This window comes from Jaculus jaculus, chromosome 20 (assembly GCF_020740685.1).
Source record: "Jaculus jaculus isolate mJacJac1 chromosome 20, mJacJac1.mat.Y.cur, whole genome shotgun sequence".
NCBI classification, from domain to species: Eukaryota; Metazoa; Chordata; class Mammalia; order Rodentia; family Dipodidae; genus Jaculus; species Jaculus jaculus.
This window is the reverse complement of record NC_059121.1, coordinates 20,864,148-20,886,028: the sequence shown is the minus strand read 5'-3', so window position 1 is coordinate 20,886,028 and position 21,881 is coordinate 20,864,148. Positions and strand designations below refer to the sequence as shown.

Here is a 21,881-nt window from a genome sequence, read left to right as displayed (position 1 = left end):
GCCAGGGCCTCCAACAACTGCAAAGGAACTACAGCCTGCGCTTCCCTGTGCATCTGGCTAACTTGGGTCCTTTGGCTTTGCAGACAAACGTCTTAGCAGCTAAGCCATCCCTCCAGCCCCTCTAACACATTTTTATACAAATATTTTTACTTATTTGCAAGGGGAGGTGGGAGAAAGGAGGGAGAGGTGAGAGAATGTCCAAGCCAGGGCTTGAAGTCACTGCAAATGGTAGTCCAGATGAATGCACTACCTCTGCACCTGGCTTATGTGGATAGTGGGGAATTGAACTCGGGTCCTTATGCTGGGCAGGCAAGCGCCTTAACCACTGAGCCATCTCTTCAGCTCCCTAACACTTTTTTTTTTTTTAAACATTTATTTGCAAGGGAGATAGATGGAGAAAGAGAGAGGGGAAGGGACAGGGAGAGAGCAAGAGGAAAAGTGAGAGATTGGGTAAATGAACTCCAGATGCATGCGCCCCTTTTTGTGCAACTGGCTTTACGCGGGCAGTGGGGAGTCGAACCCATCAGTTCGCCTCTGCAGGCAAGCGCCTTAACTGCGGAGCCATCTCTCCAGTCCCCTAACACTCACCAAAGAAAACCCAAAACAAAACAAAACACAGTCTGGGCACGGGGATCCTTAGACCTCCATCTGTAGAAATAATTGGACTGATTTAGATTTGGAAGGAAAGCGCGGTCGTCAGAGCCGAGTTCCCCTAGTGAGAACCTGGGCGTAGTTCCCAGGCAAGCCCGGCTTCCGCCCGCCCGCCCGCCCGGGTTTCCGAGCGCGTGTTCTCCGAGTCCCACACGCTCCGTATTTGCATACGATGCTCTGGGGCGCGCGGTCTGCTCGTCCCCGCCCTGCCCGGACCCCTCCCCCGCGCAAGCCAGCAGCTACGGGCCGCGGGAGGGGCCCGCGCGCGCGCGTCGCGGAGGTTCGCGTTCCGGAAGACGCCCGCCCCGTGGAACCCAGCCCCCCCCCCCCCCGCCGCGCGTGCCGCGAAGTTCCTCCGTGCGGCCACACAGCCGCCTCCCTTCCTCTAGGTTCCGGGCGAGGAGAGGGCGCGGAAGGAAGGAGGCGCGCGCTCTGCAGGGAGGAACGGCGGCGGGAGGGTGGGGGGTGTGCGCTGGGGGGGAATTCCCCCTTCCACCGAACGTTCCCGATGCTTCCCTCCCAGTACTTCACGTCAGCTGCAGGGGGTAATCCCCGACTCCCAGCTGCTCCTGACGTCATCGCGCGGCGCCTCCGCCCCTCTCCGTCGCGCTGCCACCGGCCTCCGGGTCCTCCTCGAAGCCACGCCCCTCCCAGGAGCAGCCACGCCCACCACGCATAGCCACGCCCCCAAGCGTAGAGGGCGGAGTTTTCCCCCCCTCCTCCCGTGCGTGGGTGGAGAGCGTGAGCAGTGACTCGAGCCAGAAGGTTCTCGGGTGCAAAGCCCTCCTCCTGCCGCCCCGCCCATTGGGTCAGTTTACACCGCTCCACACCCTTTTCTCCCTCGCCGCCCCGCCCTCCTCCCTTCTCTCCCCCCCACCCCCGCCTCGCCCGCCCGCCGCTCTCCCCGAGATCTCGCGAGACTTGGCGCCTCAGAACATTGCGGATCGGGCCGGCGCCATTTTGGGACTGAGAGTGGTTGTGTGGGGGGGGGGGAAGGGAAAAGCGGCAAAAGGGGGATTATTCAAAGTACCGGAAAATTAAAAAAAAAAAAAAACCAAACAACAAACCAAAAGAAAAAAAAAACAAAAAAAAAAGACCAAACCAAACACCACGTCCTCCCGGGGATCGAGCGCAAGCGGCAACTCTCCCCAGGCCTTGGGGCAGCTCTGCTGGGGTCGAAGGTAAACACGGTCCGTGTGGACTCTCCTCCCTCCCCCTCCTTTACTCCCATCCCGCCACCCTCCTCCCCGGCACCGTCCCCCCGGCGGCGGCGGGACTTTTCCGGGTACCCGGGGAGGACGAGGACGGGTGTGCGTGTTTCGGGGTTTGCCGGCGCGAGCTGGGAGGTCTGCCCCGTCCCCCGGCCGAGGTTCCCGGATGAGCCCCGGTGCGTGTGTGTGTGTGTATGTGTGTGTCGGGGGCACGGGGGTGCCGGTCGTGCACCGGGTGGGGGCGGTGGGCACGGAGGAACGGCGGCTCCGGCTCGGCGCCCAGGCCGCCTCGTGCCACGGGTTCGCCGCCCGGGAGTGCCCAAGGCCGAGCTTTACAGGCCGGGCGATGGGCACGAGCGCCGACCTGGCCCACCTTCCTCCCTCGTGCCCCACTTTCTCGTGTGTGGGGGGGTGCTGGGGTGTCGGCAGGCTGGGGGTTGGGGTGGGGTGGGTGAACCCCGCTCAGCACATCTCACTTCCCCCCACCCCCCGCCATACACACACACACAAGTACACATCTTGCAAATGGGAGCTTGCACCTTGGTCTTCTGCGGGCCGACCTGTGCATTTGCAAGCCCTCCGGCATATGGCAATTGCATCCACCTCCCGGCCCGGTTGCACCGGATCTCGCCTACCCCCCACCCCTCCCTTTCTTAGAGGGGCTGGAAGAAGTCGGGGTGAAGGAGGGAGGTGCGGGCGGGAAGGCTCTGGTTGAGTTCCTAGTACTCACGCCCCCGTGGCTGCTCCCCCTCCTGTCTCGGGTATGTGGTCCCCCCCCCCCCAGCACATTGCGTAGACTCGAGGAAGGCCCTGGGCAAGGCGACGGTGGGCTAAGTCCGTAGTTGGCACGTTGACTACGAAAGTTTGCAAGGTCTGCTGGCTGCCCGCAGCTCGCCCGCCCCGGTCCCCGGTGCAGTGGGAAACCGTGTCCTCGGCTTGTAGTCGCCCTTCAGCCCCGAATTCCCGTCCATTCGGTACACTTTGGTTTCGAGTGCTTTGCCCCTTGTTGCAAGAGTATATGGAAAACTCCTCTCCCAGGGGCCGTCTTCCCAACACGGGTTCTTCCTTCTCTTACTCATTTTCTTTTTTTGATGGCAACTCAAAAAAGTACGATGTGATTTGTCTTTTTCTTCGTGGCTTTTTACAGGTGATTGAATCATGCAGATATGAAGATCATCTAGGTTTTGTATAAGAGGTCCCGGATATTTCAAGTGGCCATTTTGGAATTATAATAATTTTGGGGGGGTAGTTTTGCTCCAGAAGTTTATTCAAATTGGCAAGAATCATCTCTCAAGTGAAGTGATAGTAGTGAACACATTCGGCGAGACCCGGTCGTTTCTTCGATCCTTCGGTTCGAACGGATTATATAACTGGTTAAAGTGTTGCAGCTGGTGGCCTGTGTGCCTCACCTTCCCCAATCCCTCTCCTGGTGTTGGCAGTTCTTCAGCCCAAACTGTAAGATATGTTTGATTTGTGTACCGAGTAGTTTCAGCAGTTTCAAATTACTGTTTAAACATTGCTGAAGTTTTATGGCGGTTTCTTTTTACTTTTATTAAAAAGTTTTAGGAGTTTTTGACCTCAGCTCTTTTCATGTTTCAATGGGACAGCTTTTCTAAATGAAGACATTGAAGGAATACAGATTTTTTTTCTTTTTATGTTTTATTTACATGGGAATTTGAGATGTTCCACTTTCCCACCAGCATGGTAGTATTCAGATAGCTATCTGTGTATATGCTGATGTTTGGAAATACTCTTCAGATGTGAAGTTTTCTTTTTGTTTCTGCTTCTTGGGTCCTAAAATTGGCTATTTCATCTGGAGTGGATAAGTACAACAGTGACAAGTACATGGAATAATAAAGAAGACTTTGCTCTTATTCCAAGGAACTTGGCTAATTCTGGAGGTAGCCATATGAAAACTTGAAAACAGGAATATGGGTAGCTGACTTGAAGTAGCTCTATGTCAAATAGTCATAGTTTAAGTATCTTCAAAGAACTTGGATATTATTTCAGAGGATACAACATCAAAAACCAAACTGGAAAACAACGATCATAGAGAGAAAACCAACGCCTTCCTGCGCGGTCCTGTTGGAATTTGTAAGTACTCCATGGCGAGCCAGTCATTCACTCCTGTTTGTAATGAGTCCAGTGTGTACCCTTGTTGTTCTTGGAAACCTTTCGGTTTCTTCTTGCAAAAGTATTGCATTGGCTGTTCCTGGATAGTCTAAAAGCTACCATTAGCCACTGAGTAAGTTGAAATGCAGAAAAATCTGATTATAAGGCCTAAGGATATTTCTAATTCATCCCAAGTTAAAAGTTTTTGTGCTTTTAAGGCTAAAAACAAATCTGGGAAGTTAGTATTCAACTTGAACTTTATTGATTCCTAGAGCGGTAGAAAAGTAGGGGGAAAGCCTACAGATTTCACATGTCTGGTTAGCTGTTCTACCTTTTATTTATTTATTTTTTGTTTTTTTTTCGAGATAGGGTCTCACTCTGGCCCAGGCTGACCCAAAACTCACTAAGTAGTCTCAGAGTGGCCTCGAACTTCCAGCTGGCCTCCTGAGTGCTGGGATTAAAGGCTGCTGCGCCACGCCTGGCCCTTCTAAATGTGTGTTGATTGCTAGTTGATTTTCTAAATTTGAATTTAGACTGATTTTCACAGTTCTTTAGTGTTCCAGTTTAGAGTTCGTAGTTGTTCACAACAAAATAGTACATGTTTGGCTTTAAATGTGATAATTTATGGTTAGCTTGTTTTAAGGCACAAACATGTCCCTCTGCCTCCCCACCAGGCTCAGTCTCAGCCTAGCTCTGGCTGACCTGGAACTCACAGTGATCCTACCACCAGTCTGTCTTCCTCTCCTGTAGTTCCAGGCTGGCTTTGAACTCACAGCGATGCGCTTACCTCTGCTGGATTAAATTAACAACTTGATGAAGTGGTTTTGTATTTCAAATTAAGGTTTGATTTCAAAAATAAAAATGATCAGGAAACAGGAATTTCGCAAATTGAATTAAAAACCTTTATACTAATAAGTGATTATATCTTCTCCAGAATTTTATGCTGGCTTAAGTGTGTAAACAGTTTTTTAACAAGGTGTTTATTAAAAAGATTGTTAGTGTGAAAGATTGTTAGTAGAAATCTTTTTGACAAATGGGAGAACTTTTAGTGATATTGGTAACTTTTTAGGATTGAATGGATTTTAGAGCCCATTGGTTATATTTAATTTTTCAGTGAATTGTGGGCATTCAGGAGTGTTTAAAAAAACTCACTGAAATTTATTTTCAAACAATTACTGCTAGTGAATAGATGAATGTAACTAAAACTTGTTTCAGCTAATGTTTTTTCTGAGGTAGATTGTAATTCTTGAACACTTCCCAAGATGATTTACTAATCTGTAAGTTCGTTCATTTCTAAGCAGATTTTTAAAAATTCTTCTGACCTGTTGAATTGTTTCTTTAAACCAAAAGAAGCAATTACCTAAGAGAATTTAGATATTTACATATTAGCATGTAGGATTTATTTTCTGCTATAAAATTGAGAATACTATTCCCTTGGTTTGAAAGTATTCGTGTATTTTCTGTTAGGTCTCTGGTTTTATGTGTGTGTGTGTGTGTGTGTGTGTGTGTGTGTGTGTGTATGTTTATGTGTAAACCAGAGCTGCTGCAAAACCACCAGATGCCTGAGGCACTTAACTCTGTGTGTGTGTGTGTGTGTGTGTGTGTGTGTGTGTGTGAGAGAGAGAGAGAGAGAGAGAGAGAGAGAGAGAGGGAGGGGGGAGGGTGGGTAAGGAGGGAGGGGAGGGGCCGTGAATGAATGAATGAGAATGGAGGCCCTGAGGCCTTTTGCTACCACCAGTGAACTTGAGGCACATCACTGTGTCACCTGTTGAGTGTGGCTTTACGCGGCTTCCGAGTCAGCGCCTCCATCCACTGAGCCACTTTTTAGCCCTTTTTGTTTTTTGAAACAGGCTCTCTCCTTAGCTTGGACTGACCCAGGACTCACCCTGTAACCTAGGCTGGTGTGGCATTCATCTTCCTGGTGCTGGGAGTAAAGGTGTGCCTCAGCACACTATCCATCCATCTGCTCATCTTTCTCTGATGCTTATTTAGAGACCAGGTTTTGCTGTTCGTCAGGCTGGCTTAGCCTGTGTAGCCACTTCTCCTGCCTCTACCTTTTCCTCTGTTGGAATTAGTTTGTGCCACTATACTTGGCCTTATGCATACTAGTTTTAGTAGGTTTTCTTAATTTATGTAAAAATTGTGGAAAACATTGTTATCACTTGGGAGAGCCTGCATTCTGTGCATTCCAGTTAATTAACTTTTGAAATTGTCTAAGTGCATTTTCAGTTGAACAAGAAGTTCAACAAGTCTCATAACATTTATTCATTTTATTTTATTTTATTTTATTTATTTTTTTAAAGCTTTTATTTTCATTTTTATTTACTTATTAGAGACAGAGGAGGAGAGAGGGAGAATGGGCATACCAGGGCTCTAGCCACTGCAAACGAACTGCAGATGCATGTGCCACTGGCTTACGTGAGATCTGGAGAATCGAACCTGGGTCCTTAGGCTTCACAGGCATTGCCTTAACTACTAAGCCATCTCTCCAGCCGCACATTTATTCATTTTAAACTAAACCACATTTGTTATTGGACTTGAAATTTCATATCATATCACTACTTTTTGTCACTTGTGTACACGTATGAGCATGCGCTTATGGTGTGGAGTGCACAGCCTTGGATTGTGTCCCCTCTCCACCTTTCAAAATCTTATCCATGTCATGAGCATTTATTGGGCACATTGTGTTCTAGGAATTGCTATAGGTCCTGAGAAGGTAAAGGTGGAATTGCTGTGCTGCTTTGAGTAGTGGAGGTGTGCAGTGACAGCCCAGTGTTAGTGCGGGTGTCAGGCAGGCAGCAAACACTGCAGCGACCGCAGACGGTACCTATGTCTAAGCCTCCTCTCTCGTACCTGACATGGGAGAAACAGCCCTGCCTCAGAGCTGGGGAGGAGGCTTGGTGGGGAAAGTGCTTTGCTGCACCAGTGTGAAGATCTGAGTTTGGACCCCTGAACCCATGACAAAGTCAGACCCTCACTTCATTACAAGCATCTGTCATCCCAGTGCAGCTGTAGTGAGGGGCTTGGGAGAGAGCCCCCCCCCAAGCCCTCAGGCCAGCTAGCCTGGCGAATACAGTGCGTGGGTGAGAGAGACCAGGTGAAGACTGACACTGAAAATTTTTCTCTGACTTCCTCGTGTGTGTGGCAGACCGGCTCGGGCCAACAAATAATGTATGAGAGATGCACTTGTGGCTATAATACGCAAGGGGTTTAGAAGAGAGTAATCAAGAACCGAACACTTTGGGGGCTGGAGAGATGGCTTAGTGGTTAAGGTGCTTGCCTTCAAAGCCCAAGGACTTCCGTTTGATTCCCCAGGACCCACGTAAGCCAGATGCACAATGTGGCGCATGCATCTGGAGTTTGTTTGAGTGGCATTAAGATCTGTCACACCCATTCTCTTTCTTTCTCCCTCTCAAAATAAATAAAACTAAAAAAGAATGGAACATTTTGATTGTATGGTTGTGTGGTTTAAGTTGTTTTTCTCCTTTTATTTGGCTTTTATTTATTATTTTGGCTTTTCGAGGTAGGTGGTCACTCTGGCCTAGGCTGATCTGGAATTCACTATGTAGTCTCAGGGTGGCCTCGAACTCATGGCTGTCGTCCTACTTCTGCCCCCCAAATGCTGGGATTAGAGGTGTGTACCACCATGCCCGTCTCACTATTTTTTATTTATTAGAGACAAAGAGACAGAGCCAGAGAGAGAGAATGGGTATGCCAGGGCCTCTGGGCACTGCAGACAAACTCCAGATGCATGTGCCACCATGTGCATCTGGCTTATGTGGGACCTGGAGAATCGAACCTGGGTCCTTTGGCTTTGAAGGCATGTGCCTTAACTGCTAAGCCATCTCTCCAGCCCTTAATTGGCACTATTTTTTTTATATGCAAAGAAATAAATTTATAAGGGAAAATCTTTTATCTGTAATTCAGACTCTGAACAACATTCCTCATCCTCTCAAAATTCCTAATTCGCAATGCTCTTACAAATCTGAAGGAGCAAATTAGTTACCATGAACATACAGTCCTTCCCTAAGAAGGCTTCCAGAAAAGCACTAGGTTGCTGTAGTGATTGTTAGTGCTGAGGACCAGCTATCTTCGAAGGCCACTGGAGCTATGATTTTAGAGGCTGGCTGTGCTTCTTCAACCCTATCCCTTGTCTTCAAAATACCTCTTGAATTGGCACTATTTTTTGAGGCAAGGGCTTACACTATAATGATCAGGCTAAGTTGGAACTCACTGTAGCCCAGGTTGGCCTAGAGCTCATGGTGATTCCTCCTACCTCAGTCTCCCGAGTTCCTCCCGCCTTTTTTTCCCCTGGTTTTTCAAGGTAGCCTCTCAATGTGGTCCAGGCTGACCTGGAATTTACTGTGTAGTCTCAAGGTGGCCTTGAACTCATGGTGATCCTCCTACCTCTGCCTCCCAAGTGTTGGGATTAAAGGTGTGCGTCACCTTGCCCGGCTTGAATTTAAAAAAAAAAAAATATTTATTTGCAAACTGAATGAATGAATATGGTTGTGTCAGGGCCACCAGTCATTGCGCACAAACTCCTGATACATGCACTACTTTGTGCATCTGCCTTTACATGGGTACTCAGGAATTCAACGCATGTTAGATTTGCCAGCAAGCACCTTATCCATTGAGCCAGCTCTCCAGCCTCTGCATTTTTTTTTTTTTTCTTTTTTGGGTTTTACAAGGCAGTTTCACTGTAGCCCAGGCTGACCTGGAACTCCGTCTGTAGTCCAGGCTGGCCTCACAGTGCCTCTGCTGCCTCTGCCTTCCTAGTGCTAGGGTTAAAGGTGTGCTGTCACCATGCTCAGAAGTCCCTCCTCCCTGGTACCAGAGAGTGACCCTAGGACCTCATGCTTCTAAGGCAAGATTTCTGCCCCGAGCTATATTCTCAGCTGAAGTGCCTTTTGAGAATGGGTCGCCTATGCTTTTGTTTCCCTTGCCACTGTGAGCTTCTGGCTCTGTGTCCCTTTGCCTTAGGTTGGTGCTCCACTTTACAGCCAGCTTTATGTGTGCTCCGAGGTAAGCAGGCTTGCCAGCAAGTGCCTTTCCTTTACCCCTTACCTCTGTCCTCTGCAGCTTTTAACAGCCAAGGTCTCGAGGAGTACAGCTTTGTGAACTTTGTTTTCAGCTATTGCTCAAGGAGTGATGTACTTAGATGTATGTATTTTCTTTCTTTCTTTCTTTTCTTTTTTGAGGCAGGGTTTCATGTAGTAACCCAGGCTGGCCCCCAAACCGAGGATGTTCGATTTTTGGTGCTCCTGCCTCCCCCGAGCAAGTGTTGGTAGCTGAGGCATGCACTTACTCTGCCTGGGGTTTGGTGCTGGGCTGGGGATCCAACTCAGGACATGCTAGGTAGCACTGTGCCAACTGAGCTGCATCCCACCTCTACCTGAATGTGGGATCCGTGTTTTTACTGTCTTCTGCAGGTTGAGATGTGACACCTAGTATGGCTAGTTAGTGCTTTGAGCAGTTGTGGGACTGCTCCCCCTCCCCTTGCCCTGTTCCTCCAGTCTCTTCCTTGTCTAAAGTGCAGGCATTCATTTGTTTATTTTGGTGTTTTTGAGGTAGCCCAGGCTGACATGACCTGGAGCTTACTTCCCAAGCTGGTCTTGAACTCATGGCAATCTTTCTACTTATGCCCCCCAAGTGCTGGGATTAAAGGCGTGCGCCACTAAGGTGGCCTTTTGGCTAAATTTAATTACACGTTACGGATGGAGCTTAGTGATTAAAGAGAAGCCACTCTTTACTTTTTCTGTTTGTTAATAGCTATTTGGGTGATAACTTTGGTGAGCTACAAATTAAAATGGTTTTTCACCCGTGGCCTCTTTCTAGAGGTGGGAGCTAACGCTGACTAGTCAGTCGTACTTGACGTTCTCTGTGAGCGAGGCTTTGCTCCTCAAGCTGCTGGTGTGAGAGGCTGGGCTAGAGCTCGGTTGATAGCGTGGGGGCCTAGCATGCACGGACTCTGGAGTTTCATCCAGCACAGTGCCACGGAAACAGCTTGCCGGTACACATCTAAAATCCTAGCACTTGGCGGGGCGTGGTGGCTCACAAGTTTAATCCCAGCACTTGGGAGGCAGAGGTAGGTGGATTGCTGTGAGTTTGAGGCCACCCTGAGACTCCATAGTGAATTCCAGGTCAGCCTGGGCTAGAGTGAGACCCTACCTCGAAAAAACAAAAAAAGAAAAAAAAAATCCTAGCACTTGGAAGCAAGTGCCTTTAACTGCTGAGCCATCTCCCCAACTCAAATCCCAGTACTTAGGATGTAGAGACAGTCACCTGTGGGACCTGGAGACTCAAACTCGGTTCCTTATGCTTTGTGGGCATGCACCTTAACCGCCAATCCATCTCCATCTCTCAAACCAGTATTTATTGTTGTCTCTCACGTTGTTCTATTAATGGCATTTCCTGCATCCCATTTATGGCAACCTGAAATTGTGTCTTTGAATTCTCTGGATACTCATCTTTGCCTCCCCATTTTCAGGTCTCATGTACTGTCTTCATTTTTTTTTTTTTTTTCAAGGTAGGGTCTCATTGGTGTCCAGGCTGACCTGGAATTCACTATGTAGTCTCCAGCTCGTGGCGATCTTCATACCTTGTCTCCTGAGTGCTGGGATTAAAGGCATGTGCCACCATGCCTGGCCATTTGTTCTTTACCAAGGAGTAACTAATTTATTTCTTTGCCTTATATCCCTTCTGTCGTTTCTCAGAGTCGTCTGTCATGGCAACAACAACTTAGAGGCACCGCCAGCACCATCGTCACCAGCAGCAGCTTGCCTCATGCTATGGTCCCCTCAGGTGCTTCTTGGTGTCTCTGTAGAGGGCTTGCCCCGGGTAAAATCCTTCCAGAGGGTAACAGGAGCTGGAGGTGGTGGAGCAGGGATCGTGAGGAGAGGAAAGTGTAGTGCCTTTTATGATCTGCTTCCACTCGTCCCTTCTGTCACATTCAGTCTTCGGTCATAAGCAGGTTACTAAGTTTAGCCTGAAATTAAGGCAGGGGTAATTAAGAGTAATTAAATTAGGACCTACCTTTCATTAAAGAATTTGTGGACATATTTAAAAGCTATATAGTAGTTAGCCTTCTACATAAGTATCCAAACTTCAGCTCACAAGTAGATTAGGGTGTTTACATAGTTTGGGGCTGAAGGTATAGCATGGATTGATGTGGGTCGATGTTAGCTCCTAGCTGTTCCACCAGCTCATTCTGGGGGCCGGTGGGATGGAGGCATACTGAAGCTAACCTAGTGCGTCTTATGTCGCAAGTTACACCAGTGCTCTATCGCTCACCTGCAGCCCCAGCCCTGGATTTGTTTTTGCTTTGCAGAGATCTTCCAGTTACTACATTGAATTTTCTTAAATAGTGTAGTAAAATACACAAACCTATCTTATTTTTATATTTGCAAGCAGAGAGGAGGAGACAGAGAAAATGTGTGTCAGCCAGGGTTTTTAGCCATTGTAAACAAACTGCAGATGCACGCGCCATTTTGTGCATCTGGTTTACATGGGTCCTGGGGAATTGAAGCTGGGTCATTAGGCTTTGCATTCAAGTGCCTTAACCGAGGAGCCATCTCTTTAGCTATATCTTATTTATTTATTTGGTTTTTCAGTTTCTCAAGGTAAGGTCTCATTCTGGCCTAGGCTGACTTGGAATGCATTAGTCTGTGGATGGCCTTGAACTCATGATGATCCTCCTACCTCTGCCTCCCAGGTGCTGGGATTAAAGGCATGTGCCACTGTGTCCTACTCCTATGTTATTTTTTTAAAAATTTCTTCATTTTCTATTTGTTTGAGAGAGGGAGGGAGAGAATGGGCACCCCAGAGCCTCCAGCCTCTGCAAATGAACACATGTGCCACTTTGTGCATTTGGTTTATGTGGGTCCTGGGGAATCGAACCTGGGTCCTTAGTCTTCACAGGCAAGTGCCTTCATTTCTAAGCCATCTCTCCAGCCCTTTAATTCCTTTTTAATAACATAGTTGTTCTATTGGTAAGAAGTGGTATCTTGCAGTTTTGATAATCAAGCATTTTGTGTGTGTGATGTGTTTGTATAATGCCTGGAGTCCAGAGGAGAACCTTGGTTGTTATTCAGATAAGCTCCACCGCGTTTTGAGACTAGGCCTTTCATTGGCCTTGAGTTTGCCTCTAAGGCAAACTTAGCCTGCCTCTGCCTCCCTAGCCCTGGGACTACAAGACACCACTACAATTGTCATTTTATGTGGATGCTAGGTATTGAGCTCGGTCCTCATGCTTGCAAGGCAAAAACACTTAAACCATCTTCCCAGCTCTTGATAAACATTTTTTTCTTGTTCTTTTTGTTCAAGATTGTGCAGTACATCAGGTTGACCTGGAACTCAGTCTTTAGTTCAGGCTGGCCTCTAATTCACTGCAGGCCTTGTACCTTTCCCTTCCTAGCATTGGGATTAAAGGCACGTGCTGCCATTCCCAGAGTACACTCTTTCTTTGTTCATTTAAAAAAAATTTAAAAACATATTTATTTGACAGAGAAAGAGAGAGAGAGAGAGAGAATAGGTGTGCCAGGGCCTCCAGCCACTGCAAATGAACTCCAGATGCATGCACTCCCTTGTGCATCTGGATTATGTGGGTCCTGGGGAATAGAACCTGGATATTTTGGCTTTGCTGGCAAATGCCATAACCACTGAACCATCCCTCCAGCCCCATTCTTTTTTTTTTTTTGGTTTTTCAAGGTAGGGTGTCACTGTATCCCAGGCTGACCTGACCTGGACTATGCTATGTAGTCTCAGGGTGGCCTTGGATCCTCCGACTTCTGCCTCCCTCAGTGAAACAGAATAAAGAGCCTTTGTGTTTTGCTTTATTGTGTTTGTTTACTTATTTGAGGTAGAGTCTCTAGCCCAGGCTGACCTGGAACTCACCCTGTAATACAAGCTGGCCTTGAACTCACGACCATCCTCCTCTAGTCTCCCTAGTGCTGCCATAAAAGGGGTTAGCTCCTTAACTTCGAGTCATGGGTCACGGTTTCATCCCATCATTTAAGTAGTAGCTGTTTCAGCCTGAGCTAGAGACCCCTACCTTGGAAAAACCAAAAAAAAAGTAGGTGTTTGACATTGGCCAAGCCAGTCTCTCTCTCTCTTTTGGCTTTTTCAAGGTAGGGTCTCCCTTTAGCCTAGGCTGACATGGAATTCACTATGTAGTCTTAGGGCAGCCTGGAACTCACAGTGGTCCTCCTAAGTGCTGGCATTAAAGGTGTGCTCAAATCAATGCTCAGCCCAAGCCAGTTTTATGACACTTAATTCTTGCTCTGTAAAATTAAGCCTCACAGTGTGACTAAGAATGAAGTGAAAAAATGAAGGAATGCTAAGTGCTTTGGGATTGTAAACAAACATACAAATATTGGTAGTTCTGTAACTGGTAGCTTCGAGCAGGGTTTCTTAATTTTTCTTCTGAAAGCTGGATATGGTGATGTACACCCATTGCTTGGTTGTGCTGAGGTAGGATAGGATCTCAGTGAGTTTTGTGCCGGGTCCTCCAGCCTCTGCAAATGAACTCCAGGCACGTATGCCCTTTGTTCTTCAGGTGTTATGTGGGGAATTGAGCCCAGCAGGCATTGCAAGCAAGTGTCTTAACTGCTGAGCCCTGCTGAGCCATTTCTCCAGCTCTGGAGTTTTTGTTTTTCCCCTTCTTTTTTGTTTGTTTGTTTTCCAGGTAAGGCCTCATTCTAGCCCAGGCTGACCTGGCACTCACTCTGTAGTCCCAGACTGCCCCAAACTCACAGCGATCCTCCTCCTTGCGCCTCCCTGAGTCCTGGGATTAAAGGTGTGCAGCATCATGCTTGGCTGAGTGGGTATTATTAATAATAATTATTATTATTATGTATTCTTGGTTTTTCAAGGTAGAATCTCACTGTAGCCCAGGCTCACCTGGAATTCAGTACATAGTCTCAGGGTGGCCTTGAACTCACTGCAATCCTCCTACCTCTGCCTCTCAAGTGCTAGGATTAAAGGTAGACGTGGGTGGTTCTATTATTATTATTTTTTTCAATTTTAGTTTTTATTATTTGAGAGAGAGAGAGAGAATGGGCATGCCAGGGCCTCTAGAAACTGCAAGTGAAATGAACTCCAGATGCATGTGTCACCATGTGCAGCTTGCTTACGTGGGTCCTGGGGAATCGAACCTGAGTCCTTAGGCTTTGCAGGCAAGTGCCTTAACTGCTGAGCCTTCTGTCCAGCCCTTATTATTATTATTATTATTATTATTATTGTTTTGCTTTTTTGAGGTAGGGTCTTGCTCTGGCCCAGGCTGACCTGGAATTCACTATGGAGTCTCAGGGTGGCCTCCGACTCACAGGGATCCTCCTACCTCTGCCTCCTAAATGCAGGGATTAAAGGCTGTGTCACCAACTACATTTACCTTTTTACTTTCACATTTTATCTGCAAAGCCAAAGGACCCAGGTTCAATTCCCCAGGACCCACATAAGCCAATGCACAAGGTGGCACATGCATCTGGAGTTTGTTTGCAAAGGCTAGAGGCCCGGTGCACCTATTCATTCTCTCTTTCTCTCCCCCAAGTAAATGAATAAAATATTTAATTAAAAAATAATTAATGGGACCCCTCGTGGTGGCTCATGCCTTTAATCCCAGCACTCGGGAGGCAGAGGTAGGAGGACCGCTGTGAGTCCAAGGCCACCCTGAGACTCCATAGTGAATTCCAGGTCAGCCTGAGCTAGAGCGATACCCTACCTTGAAAAACCAAAAAAACTAAAGGCAAAAGTCACACAGTTAACTATTAAGTTGTAGAGTGCATTGGCGTTTTTTCTTATCCGTGACATACCTGTGTGAATGCCAGAATGTTGATCACTTTAAAAGATGGTAAGTGTTACCGCCCTCAATCTGATCCTTCGATCAGTTCCTGGAAACCAGCAGTTTACTTTTTGTTTTAAGTGCTGCTGCTCACGGGTTTCTGTAAGGAGTCATACATTGTGCAGTCATTGTGTCTGCCCCTCCTTAGCACGTTTCAGCTTCCTGCTCATCCTGTGCCCTTACCTGGTCTGTTTCACTGCTCATGTTTCATTGTAGGCCTTAGTTTGTTCGTCTCTGCGTGTTTCTGGACATTCCAGGTGATTCTACCTTCTTGTCCATTGTGAATAGTGCTCCTGCAAACTTGCATATACTAGTTCTCAATCCTTTGGATATACTTAGTAAAGTTACTGTTGGATTATAGAGTAATTCTCTTTCAACTTTGCTTTCACTTTCATCTTTTTTATTAGACATGGACATATTTTGTATGTAAACAACACATGTTGGTACCATCGTTCCTCTCCTCTGTGCCCCTTTTCTGAAGAGGCCCTCCTCATTGGGGATGCAGGTCAACCCCTTGGTCATGCATTATGGGGGGGGGTTGGTGAAGAGGCAGTGTCTCTGCAAAATGCCCCAACAATCTTTCCATCCTCTCGCAAAATTCCCTGAGCCATTCTGGAAGCATTTTAAGTCTACTTCAGTGATGGGCTCCTAGGAGCCTCTAGAACTCTGTTTTGGTAGGTGTTGAGTGTCTGTTTCAACTTTCTGAATGATGGCTAAGCTGTTTTCCAAGTGTTTCCATATAATCAACAATGTATAAGTGTTACAATGCGCAGTTCCTTCTTGTCTTCAACACTTTTTAGTTGTATGTTATGGACTAGAGAGTTGGCTTAGTGGTTAAGGTACTTCCCTGAGAAACCTAAGGACCCAGGTTTGATTCTTCAGGTCCCATGTCAGCTAGGTGCACAAGGTGGTGCATGTATCTGGAGTTTGTTTGCAGTGCCAAGGGCCCTGGTGCGCCCATTCTCTCTCACTCATGAATGATAGCTGTGGCAGTTGTTTTCCTTTTTTAATGCATTAAAAAACTGTTACTTACAATGTCCATAAATAGGAACAGTGTACCATGATTATAATCCACTTCCAGTCCCCTATGCATATAATTCCTTTTCAATTTGTCTCTTACTTAGATGTCATCATTTCCCCCTATTATACAGGTATTGCTTAAGTAGGATCAGCCTCTGTGAGGTCATGAGTGTGTAAGCCATTCTGTGTTTGGAAGACAGTACTGTTAGTCCTTTCCCCCTTCCTTCGGCTCTTAGAATCTTTTTATTTTGTTTATTTTATTTTTATTTATTTGAAAATAGAGTGACAGAAAAAGAGGGAGGGATGGAGGGAGAGAGAATGGGTGTCCCAGGGCCTCCAGCCACTGCATACAAACTCCAGATGCGTGCGATACCCCCTGTGCATCTGGCTACCGTGGGTCTTGGGGAATTGAGCCTTGAACCGGGGTCCTTAGGCTTCATAGGCAAACATTTAATGGATAAGCCATCTATCTCTCCGGTCCTTTTTTTTTTTTTTGTTCAAGGTAGGGTTTCATTCTAACCTAGGCTGACCTGAAATTCACTATGTTGCCTCAGAGTGGCTTTGAACTCAGGGCAGTCCTCCTACCTCTGCCTTCTGATTGTTGGGATTAAAGGCATGCACCACCATGCCCAGCTGGCTCTTAGACTCTTTCTGCCACTTTTACAATGGTCCCCTCAATCTTGGATGTGATAGAGTGTATGATTTAGTGCTGAACAGCCCACTATCACTTCTCAGCACTTCGGTGAGGTTTGAGTCACCTCAGTGGTCACTGCTATGTGAAAAGAAAAGTGTCTAATGTAGCATTACTATGTGTGCATAAATGTAAGTATTTAGAGGGCAGTTTGAAGGCATAGTATATCAATTTATCCAGGCAATAGAAGCAGTTTTCCCCTAGTGCTTATCCTCCCCTCCCTGCCAGCCATGATTTTTAGTACCAGGCAGGACCTCACTGCCAAGGAGTGCCTCCAGTCCAGCCAGAGCGCAGTTGGTTTTCCCATGACAGACATGCCACTATTGTGTCAGTTGGTACTTCTGGCCATGCTGGCCAGCCATAGAGCTTGTAGGGTCCCACTGCTGTTTAGCATTATTTCTTCCCCAGCGGGCCTGCATAGGTCTTTCCAGCATCCTGACAGCTAGTCCAGTTTGATTTCTCAGTGACCTGCAGCCCAAGCTGGTGGAGTCTTCAGCAGTAGGGACCCACCATCTAGTTCTGGTGGGAAACCAAAAGCCTTGGCAATGGCCTGTAATAATTTGGGTGCATCAGGGACCTCCCTGGCCAACAACTTGCTGAAAGGTTTCCGCCCTTGCATTGAAATTTCCCTAATAACAAATCTATGGATGCTACCCACAATATTATTCATTCTCACAGGATAATTTTGTGCATACCTTCTCCTTTTTTTTTTTAATTTTTTTTGTGCCTGCCAGACACACATCTCTTTACCACTTTTAATCAATCTTTCTTTGTTTTTTTTGTTTTTCAAGGTAGGGTCATACTGTAGTCCAGCCTGACCTGGAATCTACTCTGGACTCTGAGGGTGGCCTCGAACTGACGGCAGTCCTCTTACCTCTGCCTCCCAAATGTTGGGATTAAAGGCATGTGCTTCCATGCCCTGCTTTAATTTTTCATTTGCTTATTTAAAAAGTATTTTGTAAGCCACGTTAGGTAGCGCACACCTTTGATCCCAGGACTCTGGAGGCAGAGGTAGGAGGATTGCTGTAAGTTCGAGGCCGCCCTGAGACTACAGAGTGGATTCCAGGTCTGTCTGTGTGTGCTAGGGAGACCCTACCTTGAAGAACAAAAACAACAACAACAACAAATATGGAAAATGGTGCCTTCAGCAGGCTCAGTGTATTTTCAGAACACCATCACCTATTGGGCTCTTTTAGACCAAAGCAAAGGGTTGGTGGTAGTAATTGGTTTGAGCTATCTCAGAGGTCTTGAGAAGTGCTGAGGAGCAAGTTAGAGATGTTATCTGTAGCAAGTTAATGGGAATATATTGCTTAGCTAGGTGACTTAGAAAATTGGCACTAAAAACAAATGAAGCTAGAGGGATTATTTAGGTTTTTCTTCAGTTTCATGACCATTAGAATAATCTGTTAGCTAGAGTTGGTGGGTTACTTTTCACAGATATTTTTGTACTTGAATTTTCTGCAAATTGGCAGGTTAGTTAGATACTATTTGAGATTCTCTCTTTTTAAATATTTTGTTAGAGAAAGGTGTACACACACACCAGAGACTCCAGCCTCTGCAAGGGAACTCCAGATGCATGCTCCACCGTCTGGCTTGATGTGGGTATTAGGGAATCAAACATGGTTCCTTTGGCTTTGCCAGCAAGCGCCTTAACCACTAAGCCATTTCTCCAGCCCTAGAGAGTCTTCCCTTTGGGATGTGTAAGAATATACCACAGAGGCTAATTATATGCTTCTTCATGTTGCTTTAAATGAGAAGAATCATGATTCTGGTTATTTGAATTTTTAAAATAAGCTTTATTTTTACAAAAAACCCAGTTTTTAAATATACAGTTTTGTTGAAATTTGAAAAGTCTGGTTTCATTACTGTCATCAAAGCTCATTGTCCCCCACATTTCCTTTCTGTCTCTTACAGCAATTCAAACCATAATTTGTAATTGATCTTTTTTTTTTGGTACTATAGTTTGGATATTTCTTAGATTTTCATTATGTTTAAAGCAGATTTGCAAATTTAAAAATCTTACTCAGCTTTATGCTATTCTAGAATTAAGAAACTACTTTTTCTGTTAAATGGAATATATGTTCTGATGGGATGAGTGCCAATGGAAGTTTCTTATTTTATTTTATTTATTTATTTATTTTTGAGGTAGGGTCTCTCTCTAGACCAGGCTGACCTGGAACTCACTATGTAGTCTCAGGCTGGTCTCGAACTCAGGGCGATCCTCTTACCTCTGCCTCCCTAGTGCAGGGAGTAAAGGCGTGAGCCACCAAGCCCACAAAGTTTCATTTTTAAAAATGCATTTTTTAATTTGAGAGAGAGAAGGGGGAGGGTGTGTGGAGGGGAATGAATATGGATGTGCCATGTCCTCCAGCTGCTGCAAATGAACTCCAGACACATGCACGACCTTGTGCGTGTGGCTTAAGTGGGTCCTGGGTAATGAAACCTGGGTCCTTTGGCTTTGCAGGCACCCCTAAGCAATCTTTCTAACCTATAAATTTAAGTTTTGCTCTGTTTTTCGAGGTAGGGTCTCGTTCTAGCCCAGGCTGACCTGGAGTTCCCTATATAGTCTCAGGCTTGCCCCACAGCTATCCTCCTAACTCAGTCTGCTGGGATTAAAAGGGATGTGCACAACAAGGTCTGCTGGAAGGTTTTATAAACAGAAGAAGTTTGAAAACTGGAAGGGAAGAAAATGTTTGGTCATTTCAAAATTAATTTCTTAAGAGAGGGATGAGTGATTGTAATAGGTGGATTGGCTAATTTTTGGTTATTTCAGGTTTCCTTTTTGGGTTAGGAATAAAACAGGGAACTTCATTATTACAGTGTTTCGTGGAGGGGACAATTATTTTTAATTTTTATTTACTTATTTGAGAGTGACAGAGAGAAAAAGAGAATGGGTGCATCAGGGCCTCCAGCCTCTGCAAATGAACTCCAGATGCATGCCTCACCTTGTGCGTCTGGCTTATGTGGGTCCTGGGGAATCCCACCTCAAACCCTAGGTCCTTAGGCTTCACAGGCAAGCACTTGACCGCTAAACCATCTCTCCAGCCTGACAACTTTTTAAAAAAATTAATTGAAAGCGAGAAAAACAGACAAGATAGAATGGACTCTCCAGGGCCTCTAGCCAGTGTAAAGGAATTCCAGATGCATATGACATATTGTGGGTCCTGGGGAATTGAACCTGGGTCCTTTGGCCCTGCAGGCAAGTGCCCTAATAACTATTATTAAAGTAGATTGAAAGTGGTCTGTTAGTTTGGCTGTTGAGGGCCAGGTAACCTTCAGTTTGGTGATGGGTAACTTTAGTGTGAGGAATTCTTACTGATTTTTCTTTGGTTTATTGGGACATAGTGCAGAGGCTTAGTGCAAAGTAATGCCCTATATATAATTTAGTAGTTGTAAATGAAATCTTTTTGTTGTTTGTTTTTGTTTATTTTTATTTATTTATTTGAGAGCAAGAGACAGAGAGAGAATGGGTGCCCGAGGGCCTCCAGCCACTGCAAAGGAACTCCATACACCTGCACCACTTTGTGCATCTGGCTTACATGGATCCTGGGGAATTGAGCCTCGAATCGAGGTCCTTAGGCAAGCCCTGTTTTTTGAGGTAGGGTCTCACTCCAGCCAAGGCTGACCTGGAATTCACTAATTCACTATGAAGTCTCAGGGTGGCCGAACTCATGGCAATCCTCCTCAGTGCTGGGATTAAAGGCGTGCTCCACCATGCCTGGTTTGTAAATGGAATCTTAATGGGATCATTGTAATTTAAAGGAGGTATCACATAAGGATATAATGTTGCCCAAGAACTACAAGTAAAATGTTTTCCACTTTTCTGTGACAGGGACTTGCCATGAGGTGTTGAAGCCTTGTTTCACTGAGTTGGAGAGACTGGACCTAAATGGCGCAGCATGACTTTGCTCCAGCCTGGCTTAATTTTCCTACTCCACCATCATCAACAAAGGTACTCTTTTTCTGCATCTCACTGTCTTTCTGCTACTCTTCTTTTGCTCAAGTTGTGTACAAATGTGATTAACTGTGAAGGCTTGGGCTGGGCTGGGGGTGTGGCTGAGTGGTACATTCACCTAGCGTGCACAAGGTTTGCGTCTCTGTAGGGGAAAAGGGAAGGAAGGTGTTCCTGCAGGGAAGTGCGGCTGTGTTACCACCCCGGTCACTTCTCATTAAAAAGGCCAGGCTAAGGATATATAACTTACTCACTAGAGAGATGGTGGCGGGGGCCGGTGGAGGAGGGACATATTATAGGCACACCAGGGTCTCCAGCCACTGCAGACAAACTCCAGATGGATGTGCCACTGTGCATCAGGCTTTATGGGAATCTAACCCTGGGTCTTCAGGCTTTGCAGGCAATTGCCTTAATTGCTGAGCCATCTCTACAGCCCCCAAAACATTTTCAGTCAAGTTTATCTTTGGATATTTTATTTTATCTTATTTATGAGAGAGAGAGGAGAGAATGGATGCAGCAGGGCCTTCAGCTGCTGCAAACGAACTCCAGATGCGTGCACCACCTTGTACATCTGGTTTACATGGGTCTTGGGGAATCAAACCTAGGTCCTTTGGCTTTGCAGGCAAGTGCCTTAACTTTAAGCTGTCTCTCCAGCCCTACATTTGTATTTTGAGACAGGGTGTCATGTGGCCCAAGTTTTCTTTGAACTGCACTGTGTAGCTGAGGACAGCCTCACACTCGTGATCCTTCTGCTCTGCTTTTACATTTGTTGCACACCACACCTCACCTCGCCTTGTCAGGTTCCACATTCTACACGTTGTAATTCAGACCAGTCAGGCTTCTTTCTTTCTTCCTCTTTTTTTTTTTTTTCAAGGGAGGGTTTCACTTTAGTCCAGGCTAACCTGGAATTCACTATGCAGTCTCAGGGCAACCTTGAACCTCTTCTGAGTGCTGGGATTAAAGGTGTGTGCTACCATGCCTGGTCTATTTAGAAAGTTTGAACTAATACCTTTTTATGTCCTTTTCATATGGATTATCCTCTTAAGTAGTACTTTATAAAGTTTGCAAAGCACTTTGTCACATATCTAATTAGAGGATAGTTTTACAAATTTGGTAATTTAAGTACTTTTATTTATTTACTAGCAGAGAGAGTATGTTTGTGTGGGTGCACCAGGGCCTGTTGCTGGTATAAATGAACCCCAGTCTTCTTTATCACTTGGTACATATGGCTTTACATGGGCTTTGAGGAATTGAACCCAGGTTGGCAAGAAAGTACTTAGTCTGAATGTGGTAATTTAGAATTGCTCCTAGTTCTTGCTGTGTTCATTTGAAATATTGATCTTTAGGTCAGGGCATGGGGCACAAGGACTCCATTAATCCCAGCACTTGGGAGGCCAAGGTAGG

At 46.1% G+C, this 21,881-nt stretch overlaps 1 protein-coding gene across 3 annotated transcripts in view; it reads left to right on the top strand.

Moving 5' to 3' along the window:
* Positions 1 to 1,679: 1,679 nt before the first annotated feature.
* Gpbp1 (GC-rich promoter binding protein 1) overlaps positions 1,680 to 21,881 on the top strand; it is a 66,068-nt gene continuing 45,866 nt past the window's right edge. For 2 of the 3 annotated variants that reach the window (XM_045138988.1, XM_045138986.1), the window contains exons 1-3: positions 1,680 to 1,832; positions 3,010 to 3,956; positions 20,358 to 20,477. In XM_045138988.1, the coding sequence (XP_044994923.1) occupies positions 20,415 to 20,477 (63 nt within the window). In that variant the 5' untranslated portion in view covers positions 1,680 to 1,832; positions 3,010 to 3,956; positions 20,358 to 20,414. Of the gene's footprint in view, positions 1,833 to 1,922; positions 2,039 to 3,009; positions 3,957 to 20,357; positions 20,478 to 21,881 lie in introns of those variants that run through there. The other variant, XM_045138987.1, reaches the window with a different exon arrangement.